At 35.7% G+C, this 16,278-nt stretch overlaps 1 protein-coding gene across 3 annotated transcripts; it reads left to right on the top strand.

Moving 5' to 3' along the window:
- Nucleotides 1-709: 709 nt before the first annotated feature.
- LOC127260737 (uncharacterized) lies at nucleotides 710-15,472 on the top strand. Of its 3 annotated transcripts, XM_051288637.1 has the most exons (26): nucleotides 710-986; nucleotides 1,931-2,011; nucleotides 2,105-2,242; nucleotides 2,386-2,496; nucleotides 2,632-2,682; nucleotides 2,760-2,860; nucleotides 3,810-3,903; nucleotides 4,322-4,453; nucleotides 4,607-4,843; nucleotides 4,927-5,005; nucleotides 5,794-5,882; nucleotides 5,959-6,042; nucleotides 6,890-6,964; nucleotides 7,064-7,111; nucleotides 7,827-7,922; nucleotides 8,066-8,295; nucleotides 8,984-12,468; nucleotides 12,549-12,628; nucleotides 12,742-12,822; nucleotides 12,922-12,993; nucleotides 13,068-13,173; nucleotides 13,308-13,362; nucleotides 13,787-13,915; nucleotides 13,995-14,112; nucleotides 14,527-14,609; nucleotides 14,810-15,472. In XM_051288637.1, the coding sequence occupies exons 1-26, from the start codon at nucleotides 822-824 to the stop codon at nucleotides 15,204-15,206; spliced, it is 6,417 nt and encodes a 2,138-aa protein (XP_051144594.1). In that variant the 5' UTR covers nucleotides 710-821; the 3' UTR covers nucleotides 15,207-15,472. The 3 variants fall into 3 exon arrangements, with proteins under 3 accessions (XP_051144594.1, XP_051144595.1, XP_051144596.1); XM_051288638.1 differs by lacking the exons at nucleotides 710-986; nucleotides 1,931-2,011 and having other exon boundaries at nucleotides 2,107-2,242; nucleotides 2,664-2,682; XM_051288639.1 differs by lacking the exons at nucleotides 710-986; nucleotides 1,931-2,011; nucleotides 2,105-2,242 and having other exon boundaries at nucleotides 2,576-2,682.
- Nucleotides 15,473-16,278: the final 806 nt, after the last annotated feature.

Here is a 16,278-nt window from a genome sequence, read left to right as displayed (position 1 = left end):
AAATAATAGTATTTTAATTATATTGGATAATTAAAAGTAATGTACTGATATTTTTGCCTTTACTTTTTGATGTAAAAGTAATGTAAAAGTAACGATGTGATGTAAAGTAAAGGTATTTGTAGAAAAAAATAAGGTATTTAATGAAATGTTTACTTTGTAATTGGACGTCCCATATGTATATTTCTAGCCGGAGGAAATATTTCAATATATATATATACTACATTCATTATTTTTATATTACCTATACAATTATTTATACTCTGATATTTTTCTTTTTCAAATCAAAACACAAAACAAACACACCTCTTTCCTATCTATATATTATCTCACAATTTTTTATCAACACATATTTATAATATGGTGTGTTTGTCCAGAAGATTTTGATAGAATTTCACCATTTATACAAATTTTTAGCAAATAAAAATTATTTTTAATATATTAATAAATAAATAAATCATTTCAATTCAATTTTTTTCCTATTAACATCGTAACCCAAAATCAAAAGATGTGAACCCCAAAATCAAAACCTTTAAAAATAATTATATTTCAATCAATTTTTAAAATTTTAATTTATAAGTTTTAAAATTTTACTTATATTAATATATAATTATTTATTAAGTATAGTCTGAGTCCTGACTCTGGAGAGAGGAACAGTACATAAGAAAGGTTGGGGGTATATATACAATATTAGAAAACCACCGGGGTGGCTTCCGAAATTCTTTCCCTAGAGTATAAACCCCAGAATACTGAACTGGAAGGACTCAGCGTACCCGCGCACGAAGAAGGGTTGGAGAGTAGGAGGAAGGAAGCAGGCGCCAAAGATGGAGGTGGAGTTGGAGCCAAGGGTGAAGCCATTGGCTTACAAAGTGAAGACCATGTCTCGGGAGTCCTCTGCCCAGAAGGCAGTCTACGTGCTCGACACCGACCTCCGCAACCATTGGTCCACCGGAACCAATACCAAAGAGTGGATTTTACTGGAACTCGAAGTACGTATGCGGCGGCCATTTGATTGCTTTCTTATTTAACTTTTTTGTGCTTGCTGTTGCCTATAGTTCGCTAAAGATATTGTGTTGTTTTGTTATATTGATTGGGAGAAAGTTGTTCTGTTTGAGTTTGATTTGCTTCTGAGCAGTGTTTTTGTGTTTCCTTTGTTAATCAAGCTGTCGTTGTGATAGTTACTTGTGTGTAGGATCATATATGTATGTTGCATTGAAGGGGAACTGATCGTATGTTGAATTCAAATGTTCCGATCGAGTAATTCTTTACCAAATTCTGCTTGGTAATTGGTTGGAATTGTGGCTCACTTGTAGTTAAACAGCTTCAGTGGATTGTCCTTTGGCCTTTGTGTGTCAATCTTGAATTCCATTTATAAATTATTGTTAGTTAGGTGCAGTACCTGCTACAATATACTGTGGTGGGGTTGCCATGCCAACAAGTAGGTTAGTTCTGGTTGCTGGTCATCAGTCAAGTGGTGAATCATAGGCTGCCGAGAAGCACATTGACCGCAACATGTTGATTTGGGATTCATATAATGTTTTATTTACTGGAAAACACTTCTGCCATGATACTTCTTAAGTATGTGTTTCCAGTGGAGTCTTTGTAATTGTAAAAAAGAACGCATCATTTTGTGTGAAAAAAAGTTTTAGTTGCGTCAAAACATATGCATTTATCTAGTCCGGTCAAAATTATAAGATGTTAGAAAATGATGAAGTAAGTTCTAATGTTTGAAGATCCATAGTGAAACTTCTCACCTTTGGAAATGGTAATACCACGGACTATGAAGTGCATTATCTATTTTTCCTGGCTTCCATCTATTTGGTAAATGCTGCAACTAAGACGAAGTATATCAATAAATACTTGTTTGCAGCCTCTTATGAATTATATCTTCAATCATTGCCGATTTATTTTTTATTTTATATATGTATTGTAGGAACCATGTCTCCTTTCACACATAAGGATTTATAATAAGTCCGTGTTGGAGTGGGAAATATCGGCTGGATTACACATTAAGGTTTGTGAAACAGGATTTTGACTATCGAAGAAATTATGTGTACCTCTGAATTGACTATCGTTAGCATTGCATTTTACATATTCACTCAAACAGCCAGAGGTCTTCGCTAAAGTTCGTCCCCGCTGTGAGGCGCCACGACGTGATATGATGTATTTAATGAATTACACCCCATGTCGCTATGTGAAGATATCTTGTATGCGTGGAAACCCGATAGCCTTATTTTTCATTCAGGTAGTGTTTGAGATTTGTATCTATTGTAGACGCATTGCTACCAGTTATCAATGCATGGTGATTTCAGCCATAATGATGCGCATGAAATTCTGGACTGCCAATGAAGTATTGCTTGCATAATGTTCCATGTTTGTTCATTGCAGCTGATTGGGATTTCAGTTCCTGGTTTGGAGCCAGAATTTCAACCTGTTGCCAACCACTTGCTACCGCAGATAATCTCCCACAAACAAGATGCTGTTGATGTGCATCTTCAGGTAAAGTAACCCACATGTTAAAGAGCATGAACAATGATTTTATTATTATTATTTTCTTTCTTTTTTTGTTATATGTTAGAGGCACATCCATTCTAGCTGTTTGTGCTGTTCCCTTTCCTAACTGTTCATATGTAGTTGCTTCATGATGTGACGAGCCGGTTATCCAGGTTTCTTCCTCACCTCGAGGTATGAAAATAGGGTCAACATCATCCCAAGAATACTAGCTTATGTGCTGTACTTATATATGACTTATTGTCATGCAGACTGATCTAAATAGTTTTTCCGAGTCGCCTGAATCTACCATACGTTTTCTGGCAATGCTTGCTGGCCCATTTTATCCCATCCTTCAGATTGTTGGCGAAAGGTTGGTTAATATATTGCCAAAGTTGCATGGATAAATTTAGAATGTTTCAATGGCTAAATTTGGAACAAAGCTGAAAGTGAGCTTTGCCTAAGAGCTAAATAGCATATTTAATGGTGGGCATAAATATCAAGCTATCGGTTCATGCTTACATAACTAAATTCCCTTCTCTTTATGCCACTTCTCTCCACTGCAGTACTGTTCAACTTGACATTGGGGATATAAATGAAAAAATAAAAAGAAAAGAGAAGATAAAGATGTTACATTGTAATCAACCTCCCAGGGATTTCTACATAACAATTAAGAGCCTATATATTATTCTATATAACCATTGAGAAAAGGAAAATGTGGCAGACCTTAATATCACTGCCAAACACAGTTTTAAAATACTATGAACCATCATTTAGGATGCAAGTTCTTCCTTCATGTGCAATCCTAAATAAATAATCAATATATTCCACTCTAATACACAATCCTATCTGGCTCCGTTGTGTTTTTACTGCAAAAAAGGTGTATTGCAACTTCTGATATTACTGTTTAGTCATTGAGATTTCTGTCTGTAAAAGTATACCTCCTGAGAAGTGTAACAATACCTTTATGGAGGGTGTGTGCCACCCTCACTACTCCTTTGTCCTTATTGCTAGCATGGCCTATATAGAATATATATATATATATATATCTTGCAGCCCAGGAGTTAAGATTGTGGTTGCTCTAGATATAAGGTTGCTCTGGCTTTAAGATCTTAGAAGGGTTTCTGATTATCTGAAGTACCCATAGGTTCTTCTTGAATCTCTCTCAGGGAGGCATCCTTTCAGACTTCTCTTCTTTTCTGACAAGTTCTATTTTGTTAAAATTTTAACTGGAATCAACTATACTCAACATTATGGTTGCACTTCTTCTTCCTTTTTCATCAATATATATGTTTTCCTATGAATGATTAAATGCATGACAGAGAAACTGCAAGGTTGGCTCTCAACAGTTCTGATGTTGAAGCTTCTAAGACCAACCTGCCATCTACAGCATTGATGGTTTCCTCAAATTTTGAGGTAATGCATTTGTGTTTGCTTCTAAAATCTTAAGTATTATGCATTATAGTATTGATGCACATTATTACATTTTTTTTTTTTCCTTCTGTTTCCTGATCTTCCTAGTTATTTCTGGACCTGTAACAGCTGTTATGTTTCTGGATGGTGTATATTTGAATATATAAACTATGTGTGAAGTTACATCTGCCTGTCATTTTAGTTTATGTATGTTTTAAATGGGTTTCCTTTGTGCATGAAATATTGAGCCGCTTGAATTCTAAGCCATTAAACAAAGAGTGTTAAGTTTTCTTGTGAAACTTAAATAAATATTCCTACTCATTTTTATTTAACTTGTTTTGATACTAGTAAACCAATTGCATTATGATGTTTATTGGTGAAGTAATCCATGGCTTACTGAGTAGATATTCTGATGTGACAGCCAAGGAGATCACGAAACACATCATCTGTTTATGCTCCCATGTCAACGCACTTAGTCTTCCGTCCTGATGCTGTCTTTGTATTGCTTAGAAAGGCATATAAAGATACTAACTTGGGGAATGTGTGCAAGATGGTGAGATATGCTTGTGATTTGTGTTTTTAATTTATTTTATAGAAGCTCTCTAGTATATATATATATATTTAATTTTTATCATTGTATAATTTGAGTGTGGTGCTAACATCTTACAATAATTTTATTTATTAAAAACCCACCGTATATTTTTAGGGATCACAAATATTTATGAAGCTTGTGGAGCCTTTGACAACAAAAGAAGTACCTACAGCTAATGAAGTTACTAAATCTGATCCCTGTTTTCCTACTTCACTACCTGATTATTCAAGCTTGTTTGGGGAGGACTTTCAAATACCAGATAATACATGTGATCCTGCCTATCTTAGTAGTTTAGATTCAGCTGCAATTGAAGAAGGAATAATGCATGTTCTTTATGCTTCTGCTTCTCAGGTTGGTGATTTGCCTTCCAAGTTTATTTGTTTTAGGGCTGTTTTGTGCGTAATCTATTTACCTAATTTTTATTTTTGTTACAGCCTTCACACTGCAGCAAACTGACTGAGAATGCTTCTGAATTTTGGTTGGTATTGCCATTAGTTCAAGCATTGCTTTCAGGTTTGCATACCTATTTACCATCTTGTCATGGCTATACTGAACTTATTATCCCTGAAAACACATCCACTGGTTTTATTGATCTTCTAAGAGAATCTATTTCTTGTTTTATAATTAATAATCTATTTATCTAAGAACTTAGGTATAGTATCTTCTAAATCTGGCCAGAAATATCTCCAGATTCCAACAACCAAAACCAATATATCTGGCTTTTCCTTTCGGCTACCATGATATTTCTTAGCTATTGTCTGACTTCTAGTATGTTTGAAATTTTGTTTGCTTTCAACCAAGTTGCCAAACCTAAATGAGAACCTAGTAGTTATTCATTATGTAATGAACTTTGTTTCAATACACACATGCACACACACAGTTTTTGAATAGCTGCTACCCACTTTGTTTTCCAGCTATGCCCATTGCAATACCATTGCCATTACCCTCCTGAGAAATTCCTTGTCTTTGTTTTAGGGCTGTTTCGTGCGTAATCTATTTACCTATTCTTTAAGTTTCAGTTGTTTCCACATAATTTCTTCACGTCATTATGTCACTGCTCATCAAATGTCAAATTCACCCCAGGTCAAGCATAACATGAAACCAATATTTTCTGTTTGCAAATATTTTTGTGTAATTTGATCTAAAACAAATAGTGAGGAACAATTCTCTGCACATTCCAAGTAAATTAATTAATTTATTTTTTTAAAACAGCCATAGAAATAACTTCGTTATTCCTATTATTGTATCTTGTTTGATTGCTTGTCAATGACCTTGATGCAATTATCTACTTTGTTTTGTAGCACTACGTCCAACTGTCAGCAATTCTAACCAAATTGATGACAACTTCTCTCCGTGGAAGCAATCATTTGTACAAAATGCACTCTCTCAGGTATTACTGGTGATATTCCTAATGCTTGCTAACCATTTTGTCTTTAATACGTCCATTGACTTAGCTACGATTGCAGATTGTGGCAACTTCATCTTCTGCCATATATCGGCCTCTACTTCGTGCTTGTGCTGGCTATTTAGCATCTTTCTCACCTTCACATGTTAGTCTCTGATGTTCCTATATTTCACCCCCTAATGATAGTGTTTCTATTTTGATTATGCAAACTAAGTGTGTTCTCTTCCACTTTCATTTTGTGTCATGCCACATCTCTATGCAGTGTTTCCACATCTAGATCAATAGTGAATTCCAAAATTCTATTCATTTTGGATAGGTTCAGTCCATAAGAAACACCCGTTTTGTAGAAAACGGACGTTGTTGGATATTAGTAGCTAAAACCTGTTGCTGTACATAAGGCATTTAATAGATTAATATGATGTTAACTCAGAAGTGATGTTACCAATCATTGAATCTTTTGTTATAGTACCTGGATGTGTATAAACTTTTTTGATTGAGAAGAATCAGCAGCTGCATGAATATCCTTCATCATTGTAATGTTAAGGTTAAGTAATAGTGGTCTTTTGTGATGATATTTTGAGGATATTTACCAGTGAAGCATGTGATTAAATGGTTTCTGAATATTTAGTTTTAGTAATCATGGAATCAAAATTTGCAATTTATTTGAAATAGTAAGTGCAGGGGCTTTGGAATGATTCCAATTGAGATTGTTTGAGATTTGTAATGAATCCGTATCCAATTTGAAGGTGCAATTAGAACACTTAGGTAAATTTTTTTCCCTTTTGCCTAAAAAAATATTAGAATATTTTTGATAGGTGGTTTGGTGGTGGAGAGTTTACATCTTAAACCAGGGGTAGTGAACTGACCCATTCCAGGGAAGTGGAATGTCAATGCATTTCCCACATTATTAACACCTATTTCTGAGCTGAATTGTTACCAGAACACGAATGACGTTGATGAATAGTCTTCTTTGGTCTATCTCCCCCATGCAGGCTAAGGCGGCATGTGTTCTTATTGATTTGTGCTCAGGTGTGTTAGCACCGTGGATGACTCAAGTGATTGCCAAGGTTATATGATTTTCCATTAAAAAAATGTCCTAGTTACGTTTTGGTCTTGTGTTTACATTTTTACATTTGTTGTACTTCTGATTATGTTCTTGAGTGCAGGTAGACTTGTGTATGGAGCTTTTGGAAGACCTTTTAGGTGTAATCCAGGTTTGCTCTATATTTCTTTTGGCGAATAACAATTTATTGTCATGTGGTCATTACTATGCAGCTTTCATTCTTATATCTGAGGGCATCTTGCAAACTCAACTCTTTGCTTCTAGGTTGCACAAGGACTATTTTGAGTTTTTGGTTTCTGTTTTCAAGATATTGCTCGTACTTGGAAAAACATTTTCAATGTTGCAGATGTCCCATTGTATGTTTTAACTTTCTGTTCTTTTATTTGCAGATATGTTGTACTAGGAAACTAGAGTCAACTGTCTGATTTTTAATGTTGCATTACACACATTACATGTTTTAAGTTTTTGCTTGTACTTGCTTTGTATTTCAATATGTTCTTTTATAACTGGTAACAAGTTCTAACATGACATGGACTAGATAGATTTATGGTGTCCTTTGCTGATTGTTCCTGTCCCCAATGAATAAATTTTGAATGGAGTAGTGATCGCATACCTACTATTCTGTTTAGATATGACGCCTGTTGGATTAGTTCTTCTCATGTACATATGCTTTTGTTAGTTATTTCTACTGAAATGGGCCATAGTAGTGCTACTCACTTTATGAATTATGGTACCAAATTTCCTTGCATATGATTGCATTTTATCTCAACTCTCAAGGATGAGCCTCTTATATGTCCATGAGTGATTCCTTGACAAGGTTTATGACTTGATTTCATGATTAAACTTCTATGTCATTTATTTAACAGGGTGTTCGTCATTCATTTTCCCGGGCACGTGCTGCCCTCAAGTATATTGTTCTCGCGCTCTCTGGTAACATGGATGATATTATAGCGCAATATAAGGTATTGTGAAAGGATGTAAAGCTTGAACACAAGATTGGACTTGATTCTACACTTTTTATTTTTCGTTTGCATGTGTTCCGGAAAAGATAAAAAACACACTTTTGATAATTTTGGTTGCTGGTTAAATATATTTTGTTCTTCAGGATGCTAAGCACCGAATATTATTCCTGGTGGAGATGCTAGAACCTTTTCTAGATCCTGCCTTAACCCCCTTTAAGGGCATGATATCCTTTGGAAACATGCCTTCTATATTTACCGAGAATCAGGAGCAGAACTGTGCTAGAGCACTTAATGCTATCCGCACTGCCATAAGAAAGTCCAGTGTACTGCCATCATTGGAGTCTGAATGGCGGCATGGGTCTGTTGCTCCTAGGTGATTCAATGCAAACATTACATTTGAACTCAATTGCTACATGGGCTCTTCTTAAATAATATTGAGTGATTTTATTATTTGTTAATAAAAACTTGACATGATATTATATTCCTAATTCTTCTTACCGAGACAGTAGACCATTATGCATCACTACTGTTTCCTGCTCTTTATTTGCATTTTCAAGCAATTATTTAATTTCAATGGCTGCAGTAGTTATCAATCCCAACTTTGGGTTGTTATTTTGATTCATCTGGCATGGGCACTTTTTTTTTTTTTTTTTTTTTAAGATCTGAAGTTTGTTTAATTATACTGCTTGAGACAGCAATTTCTATAGTGCTGTTTATATTTCTTAGTAGAACTAGTAAAATTTTTGTTCAAGTTTATTTTACTGGTTGACAGTTTTCATTTTGTATATAGAGAAGAAATAGTCAACAATTTAGTGATGTTATATACTATATTGTAGATATACCACACACCCACAATGGTATAGTTCCTCAGGCACACTAGTATGTCTGGTTTTAGTATAAAACTAAATCCAAAAATGTGTGTCAAAGAACTACTTTCTGGCTTTGGTATGTTAAAAAACATTGTTAATTGATTTGGTCACAGTTTCTGTCTGAATGAAATGCTGATGCAGTTGGTTAATTATTTTTACTCCATCTTACATTGTGACGTTCTTTATGTGCAGTGTGCTTCTTTCAGTTCTGGATGCTCAGTTGCAATTGCCTGCTGATATTGATAGTTGCAAATTTTCTTCTTCGGAAAAGGTGGAGCTGCCAGCATCAGCTGCTCCACCTATGCCTTCTCGTAATGGAGTAGTCACTTCTAGATCATATAACCAAGAGACTGCTGATATGAAGGTTGATGTTGACGTCACTGGTAAAATGGATGCTTTTGAGGATGCCGGTTTTTTCTTTGCTCCTCCAGAATTGAATGGAATTTCTCTCACTCGTGTTCCTTCAAGCACAGACATTAAGGTTTCGGATCCAAGCAGTCAAAATATCAATTTTGAGGCCAAAAACTTAACTGATGGCTTTTCAAGTGGTGTTGGATTAGATTCTGGTCAGGGTATTGAATTCTATAATTTGCTGGCAGATTACTCACAACTTATGAATTATCGAGATTGTGAGCTGAGGGCATCCGAGTTTAGGCGTTTGGCTCTGGACTTGAGCTCCCGAAATGATATTACTCCGGAGAATCATGATGTAGCCATAGATGCTTTGCTCCTGGCAGCAGAATGTTACATAAATCCTTGCTTTATGATGTCTTTCAAGGACTTTTCACCAGATTTGAACAAATTTAATCTCAAAGCTTCGACTAAGAACTATCAACCTGTAGATGTGAAGAGACTTTTTAAGCAAAAGGATGACTTGAAACATTTGGCTGACATTGAGAGGAAAAGAGACAGGGTTGTTCTGGAAATACTGATTGAGGCGGCAGTATTAGATAAGAAACATCGCAAATTGGAATCCGAGTTGCATGTTGAAGTCGCTGAGGATGTTGTTAATTTGTCTGAGCAGGATTTTCTTTCGGCAGATGCAATAACATTAGCTCGTCAGAATCAAGCACTCCTGTGCAATTTCTTGATAGAACGTTTGCTGAGAGATTCACATGAGGAGCAGCAGCCCGTGCATGAGATTCTAATGTGGTGTCTTCTGTTTCTGTTGCATTCAGCAACTAAACTATTTTGTCCTCCCGAGCACGTGGTTGATATAATATTAGGTTTTTCTGAATCATTGAACATGCAGTTAAAATCACTTTATTACCAACTCAAGGAAGAGAGTTTGTCCTCAAATAATGTAAAGCAGTATGAGTTGCAGCGGCGCTGGATTCTTCTTCATAGATTGATCATTGCTTCAAGTGGTGGTGATGAGAGGTTTTTGCCTTCAGTCAGCATCAGAAATGGTTTTCGATTTTCAAATTTGGTTCCTCCATCGGCATGGTTGCAGAAAGTACCTCTCTTTTCTTCTTCTGCTTTTCCGCTGGTGAGATATTTTGGTTGGATGGCTGTAGCACACCATGCAAAACAATTTCTTAAAGAGAGACTCTTCCTTGTTTCTGATTTGCAGCAGTTAATGTATCTTTTATCAATATTTTTAGATGACCTCTCTCTTGTAGATAACCTCATTGAGCAGAAAGATATGGACAGTCGGGTTGAACAATTGAGTATTCGCCAAAATGCTAATGTTGAGGATGGTGGTAAAAATGTTGTCCTTGAAGATGGGTTGCAATCTTTTCATGCCTTGCATCCTGATATCAGTAAATTCTTTCCTAATTTGAAGAAAGAATTTATAGCTTTTGGTGAGACTATACTAGAAGCAGTTCGTTTGCAATTGATATTTCTGTCTCCATCTATTGTGCCAGATCTGATGTGTTGGTTTTCCGATTTATGCTCATGGCCATTAGTTCGGTTCGGGAATGAACAAACATCAATTCTGCCCAAGGCTGATATGTTCAAAGGTTTTGTGGCAAAGAACGCAAAAGCTGTTATTCTCTACATCCTTGAAACCATTGTAGTTGAGCACATGGAAGCTATGATTCCAGAGTTGCCTAGAGTGATGCAGGTGCTTGTGTCCTTGTGCAATACTTCATACTGTGATGTGTCGTTTCTAGATTCTGCTTTGTGTTTGTTGAAACCCATCATAACATATTCCTTAAGTAAGGTGCCTGAGGAAGAAAATCCATATTCATCTGACAATTTTGAATCATTGTGTTTTGGAGCACTTTTTGACAATATTAAATTTAACAAGAAGAATGAAGATGGTCCACTCGGAAATGGAAAATGCCAAGCATTGACTATCTATGTGTTGGGTGCTATTTTTAGTGATTTGTCCTTCCATTGGAAAAAAGAACTACTTCAATACTCTATATTGTGGGCAGAGTTTGCTTCATTCGAGGGGACAAATGCTTTTCATGACTATATTTGTGCTTATCAGTTACTCATGGACAACTGTAGCGACTTGCTGCTTGCTACTTCACGAGCCTGGGGCATTATTCCACTTAAAATGTCTGCATATTGTGATACTACGGATTATAGTGGCCATGGTTTTTCTGAATCCTCATTTCTCTATGAGATATGCCAACCTTCATCTTCTGCTGATGAGAAGTGCCCAGATGATAATAGTGTAGTTGCCAATGCTAATCATAAGATTTGTCAGTTGACTTTAGAAGAAGTAAAGACATTTTCTGAACATTTGGACTCTCTTGTTTTGCAACTCAATCCAACCTTCGAGCAGTGCTGGAAACTTCATCATAAAGTGACCAAGAAACTGGCACTCACATGCGCAGAATGCTTTATTTTGTCAAGGTGCTTATGCTTGTCTGGGGAGAAATTTGCTGCCTCCTCAGGGGTAGAGTTAACTCTCCTTCCCAGTGGACTTGTGAATGAGCTCCCAGAGCTTTGGAGAGAGAGTCTGAGAGGACTCTCTGAGACTATTTTGGTACTTCAGGAAAAACATTGCTGGGAGGTTGCATCTGTATTACTGGAATCTCTTTTGGGAGTGCCCAGGTGTCTTTATCTTGATAATCTAATCGATAACCTGTGCCTGGCACTCAAGAACTTCTCTAATAGTGCACCAAATATCTCCTGGAGATTACAGATAGATAAGATGATGGCTTTGTTACTGGGAAGAGGTATTAATAACATCTGTCAAAAGGAATTTCCTCTGGTTGATCTGTTCTGTGCCCTTCTTGGGCATGCTGAGCCTGAGCAACGCTATATTGCACTTAAGCACTTGGGCAGACTTGTTGGTCAGGATGTCGATAGTGGAAAGTTACTTTTGCCTTTGGCAACGGAATCTATAATAGCTCCATCTGATTTAGTTACATCCACATCTGAAGCTATTCTGTCTCCTTTGGTTTCAGCCACCTGGGATCATGTGGCATTGATTTCATCATCTGACACATCATTGCTGCTAAAAACCCATGCAACAGCACTCCTCATCAATTTCATACCCTTTGTGGAGAGGTGTAAATTGCAGTCGTTCCTCGCAGCTTCTGACAGTATTCTTCAGTCTTTGACAACTCTTGCACAACCTACATGTGATGGTCCATTAACACAATTTTCTCTAGCACTCATTGCCAGCGCGTGTCTCTATTCTCCAGCTGAAGATATGTCGCTGATTCCTGAAAGTATTTGGAGAAACATAGAAGCATTTGGAATGTCTAGAAATGGTAATTGGTTTTAGGTGCTGCTAACAAGATGATCATGCGGTTATGTTAAATTCCATTTCTCCTTTTTCCTGTTCTTGTAGGTAGCTATTGCACCAGCCTTGAGAAACAAGCCTGTGAAGCACTTTGTAGACTTAAACATGATGGAGAAGATGCTAAACAGGTATGGCAATCATAGGGGCAATTTCAAAAGTATTAAAATGTCTTGATAAGTTTTGAGATAATATATGAATAATTGGTAGCATCTTGATTTCGATTTATTTACTTTGGTTGAAGACTTTGAAGGAAGTTCTTTGTTCAAGCTCTGAAAAACAGCAAATTCCTGATTTCGTTGCTACAAGAGAATCAATTCTTCAGGTTTTTTTTTTTGCATTCCATGAAACAAAAATTTCAGGCTTAAGTTGTCTTTGAAATTGCTAGAGTGTTTCTTTGCATCAATATTTCATTTATTTGCAGGTTATTGGTAATTTAACATCTGCGAGATCCTATTTTGATTTCTTTTCGAAGGAAGCTGAACAAAAGAACATGGTAATAGAATTGATTGCCTTTACAAAGGTTTATTTCTAAATCTACACAATCAAGTAATGCTATATTGTGAATAGGAATTGGAGGAGGCTGAATTGGAAATGGAACTTCTACAAAGCGAGCACTCTCCATCAGATTCATCTCCCGATCTCCAAGATTGGCGCCAGTTTCCATTTATGTCAAGTAATGTCTCACCTAAGTTCTCTCCTCACAATGAATTAATTTTCAGTTTTTGATTAACATATATTTTATCTTCCATTACCTTAAATGGCAAGTGTACTTTTTCTTATAGTTCAATTCATTTCCATTCCATGCAGCATATTCAAAGGATGATCAGCGGTTGCAGCAGATCAAAGATGAAATAAAATCAATGTAAGTGCTGTCTCTTGTTTAGTTGTCCCTGTTGTGACATATGGTTTTAGATTAATGTTTTTTTTCCTAAAACAGTTAACACTGTTTAAGTAATTAGAAAGCCATCAACCCCACTTGACTACACAACGAACAGAAACCAAATAAATATAGAAATTCCGATCTAAGAATCAAGTGCCAAAAAAAAACCCAACGAACTTGGATAACATACAAAGTAGTGGTTTTGGATCGGTGCAAATTATACTTTATTACTTGGAAAGGAAACAGGAAAGAGATCCCTTGTTCCTCCTATGCTTGTTAGGTCCTTAACTTTCCAGAGTGAACAAAACTCTTGCTCTTTAACTCTTTATTTAAATAGTCCTTATTCGGATAATTTCTGTTAAATATTAGCTGCTTCCTATTCTAAATTAAACTTCTATTTCACCAGCGAAAAGGCTAAGCTCAGAGAAGAAATTGTAGCCCTCAGGCAACAAAAGCTTATGATGAGGCGTGCGAGGCAACAGTTTCGAGAAGAAGCTGCTCTACGTGAAGCAGAACTTGTACAGAAGCTTCATAGGTTTATCCCAAAACATTTGATCTGTATCATAATGTACATTTGTGTAATTTTGTGAAACCTTCATTTCTTCACTTATCAGATCGAGAGCAGATGAAGTAGAAAAGGAGCTCAAGAGACAACAACAGCTGGAGCTCGAGCGAGCAAAAACTAGGGAATTGCAGCACAATCTTGATATGGAGAAAGAAAAACAAGCACAGGCAAGGGTTTCTTAATTAATTTGTCACAGAATGATTATGCCTCATGGTTTATCTATTGCATCCATAGATAGGGAATATTCAAATATATTAGCTAAACAAACTAGTGGATACACCCCTCTTTCCTCGTCCCAGTGCGAACACTCGTACCTTGTCCTCTGAAGGTATCAAAAATTGCCCACATAATCCCTTGTGTTTTGTAAAAACTCGAAAAATGCAAACTTAGGAAAGAGAGGAACAAACCGTGTGGAGGTAAATTGCATTATTCTAAAAAACTCGAGTTCTGGTTCCTTGTTTTTTCGTTGTTTCCTCACAGAATGAGTTCTGCAACCTACACTGTTATGCTTTAGTCCTTCCAAGTATATTGTGTTTATATTACCCAATCAAAATTTCACTGTCGAATGAATTATTATGCAGAGAGACATACAGCGAGAAATAGAGCAAGTGGAAGCTGGGGTCCGACCATCTCGCCGAGAATTTTCATCCTCGAGTCACTCTCGGTTAGTCACTTCCTGAACATGCTATGATATCTTAGAAGTTCATATCATACCATATAGGATCCAGCTTCTTCATTTTTCGATTCAATTGTGCTAAACATTTTACTTAAATTAATTATTTTTTGTCGGCATAATCGGTTGGTTCTGCCAAACAGCCAATATGAGTTAGCTCTTAATGTTTTCACCGCCACTTTTACCGACAGCGCACGTGACAAATACCGTGAAAGGGAAAGCAGCCGGGACGGCAATGAAGGCAGCTTAAGAACAACCACCCGCAACATGCAACCCGACACCCTTCCCTCCACTGCTACGACAGTCGTGTTACCCGGGGCAAGGTCGTTCTCAGGGCAACCTCCCACTATCCTGCAATCGCGGGAGAGATCAGACGACAGCAGAAGCAACTACGAAGAGAATTTCGAAGGGAGCAAGGACTCGGGTGACACAGGCAGCGTCGGGGATCTGGATGCTGTGTCATCTCTCGACGGGCAGCCCATTGGCTTTGGGCGGCATGGGCCACGAGGCGGAAAGTCTAGGCAGATAATGGAGAGGAGGGAGCGGGGCGAGGGCAGGCGGGAAGGGAAATGGGAGCGTAAACACTAGCCGAGGCATCGACATCGCTATCGATATCGGTATGTTTCGATTAATATATATATATATACACCGTGATATATCATATATATCGATATGTTTCTTTAGTATATGTACCGTGTAATATATGTATGTTGTAAGGTAGCTAAAGCTCTTCATATCACATGAAGCAAGTATGAATTGAAGTCATGTTGTTTTCATTTTGTTCTTATCATATAAAATTTACATGTAGTAGTTAGAAAGAAAATATAGAGACACTTTACTTCATTTTTTTTTTATTATTATTTGTTTTAGCAGCTTCAGCTGTGACGGCTTTTTTTTTTTTTTTTTCATTGTTATTGATAAAGGGTAGTATTTATTTTTTTGTAAAATTTTATATTCAAATATTGTTTTATTTAAAAAATTAATAAAAATTTATAAACTTACAAAATATAAAAAAGTATACCCAAGTAAATGTACATTTTAAGTGTGGGAGTGTGTTATCTTAAATTTAAATTTTTTCTACATTAAAGATGTTTTAATTTTGAAAATTTTTAATTAAGAATAAATATGATATTTTACTAATAATTATTAACATAATTGTATATTTATTGAAAACTTTAATTTAAAATTAGTGCACATAACGTGGATGAAAAATAATAGTCATTGATAGATATTTCCTTTATTTTGTATGGAAAAATATTTTGCATTTTAGTGATAGTTGATGGATATTGTAAACACTCTTAGTCACAATTTAATATAATATTTTTTTATTATTTTTTTTATCTGCCTATCTATTTCTCATAATATTATTTAGTTTTACAAAAATATTTTTTTTTAAATGTCAAAATCTGAATTAGAAAAGGAGTATATAAAAACAATAAGTTTAAGTGATTTAAATTTGATTTAAAATAAAATATAAGTTTATATTTAAATACTATATATACTATATTTTATTAAAAAATTATACTGTCTTTCTTTTTTTAAATAGAAAAATATATTGATTTGAATTTTTTTTAAAAAAAAAAAAAATACATTTAGAGCGTGTTCTTCTATCAATTTCAATAAAAATATTTAAAAAATAATTAATATATTATATACATTT

The sequence above is a fragment of the Andrographis paniculata genome, unplaced genomic scaffold (assembly GCF_009805555.1).
Source record: "Andrographis paniculata isolate CXL003 unplaced genomic scaffold, ASM980555v1 Contig62END, whole genome shotgun sequence".
Lineage (NCBI taxonomy): Eukaryota > Viridiplantae > Streptophyta > Magnoliopsida > Lamiales > Acanthaceae > Andrographis > Andrographis paniculata.
Note: the sequence above shows the minus strand (reverse complement) of the source record. Positions and strands in the feature narration are given on the sequence as shown.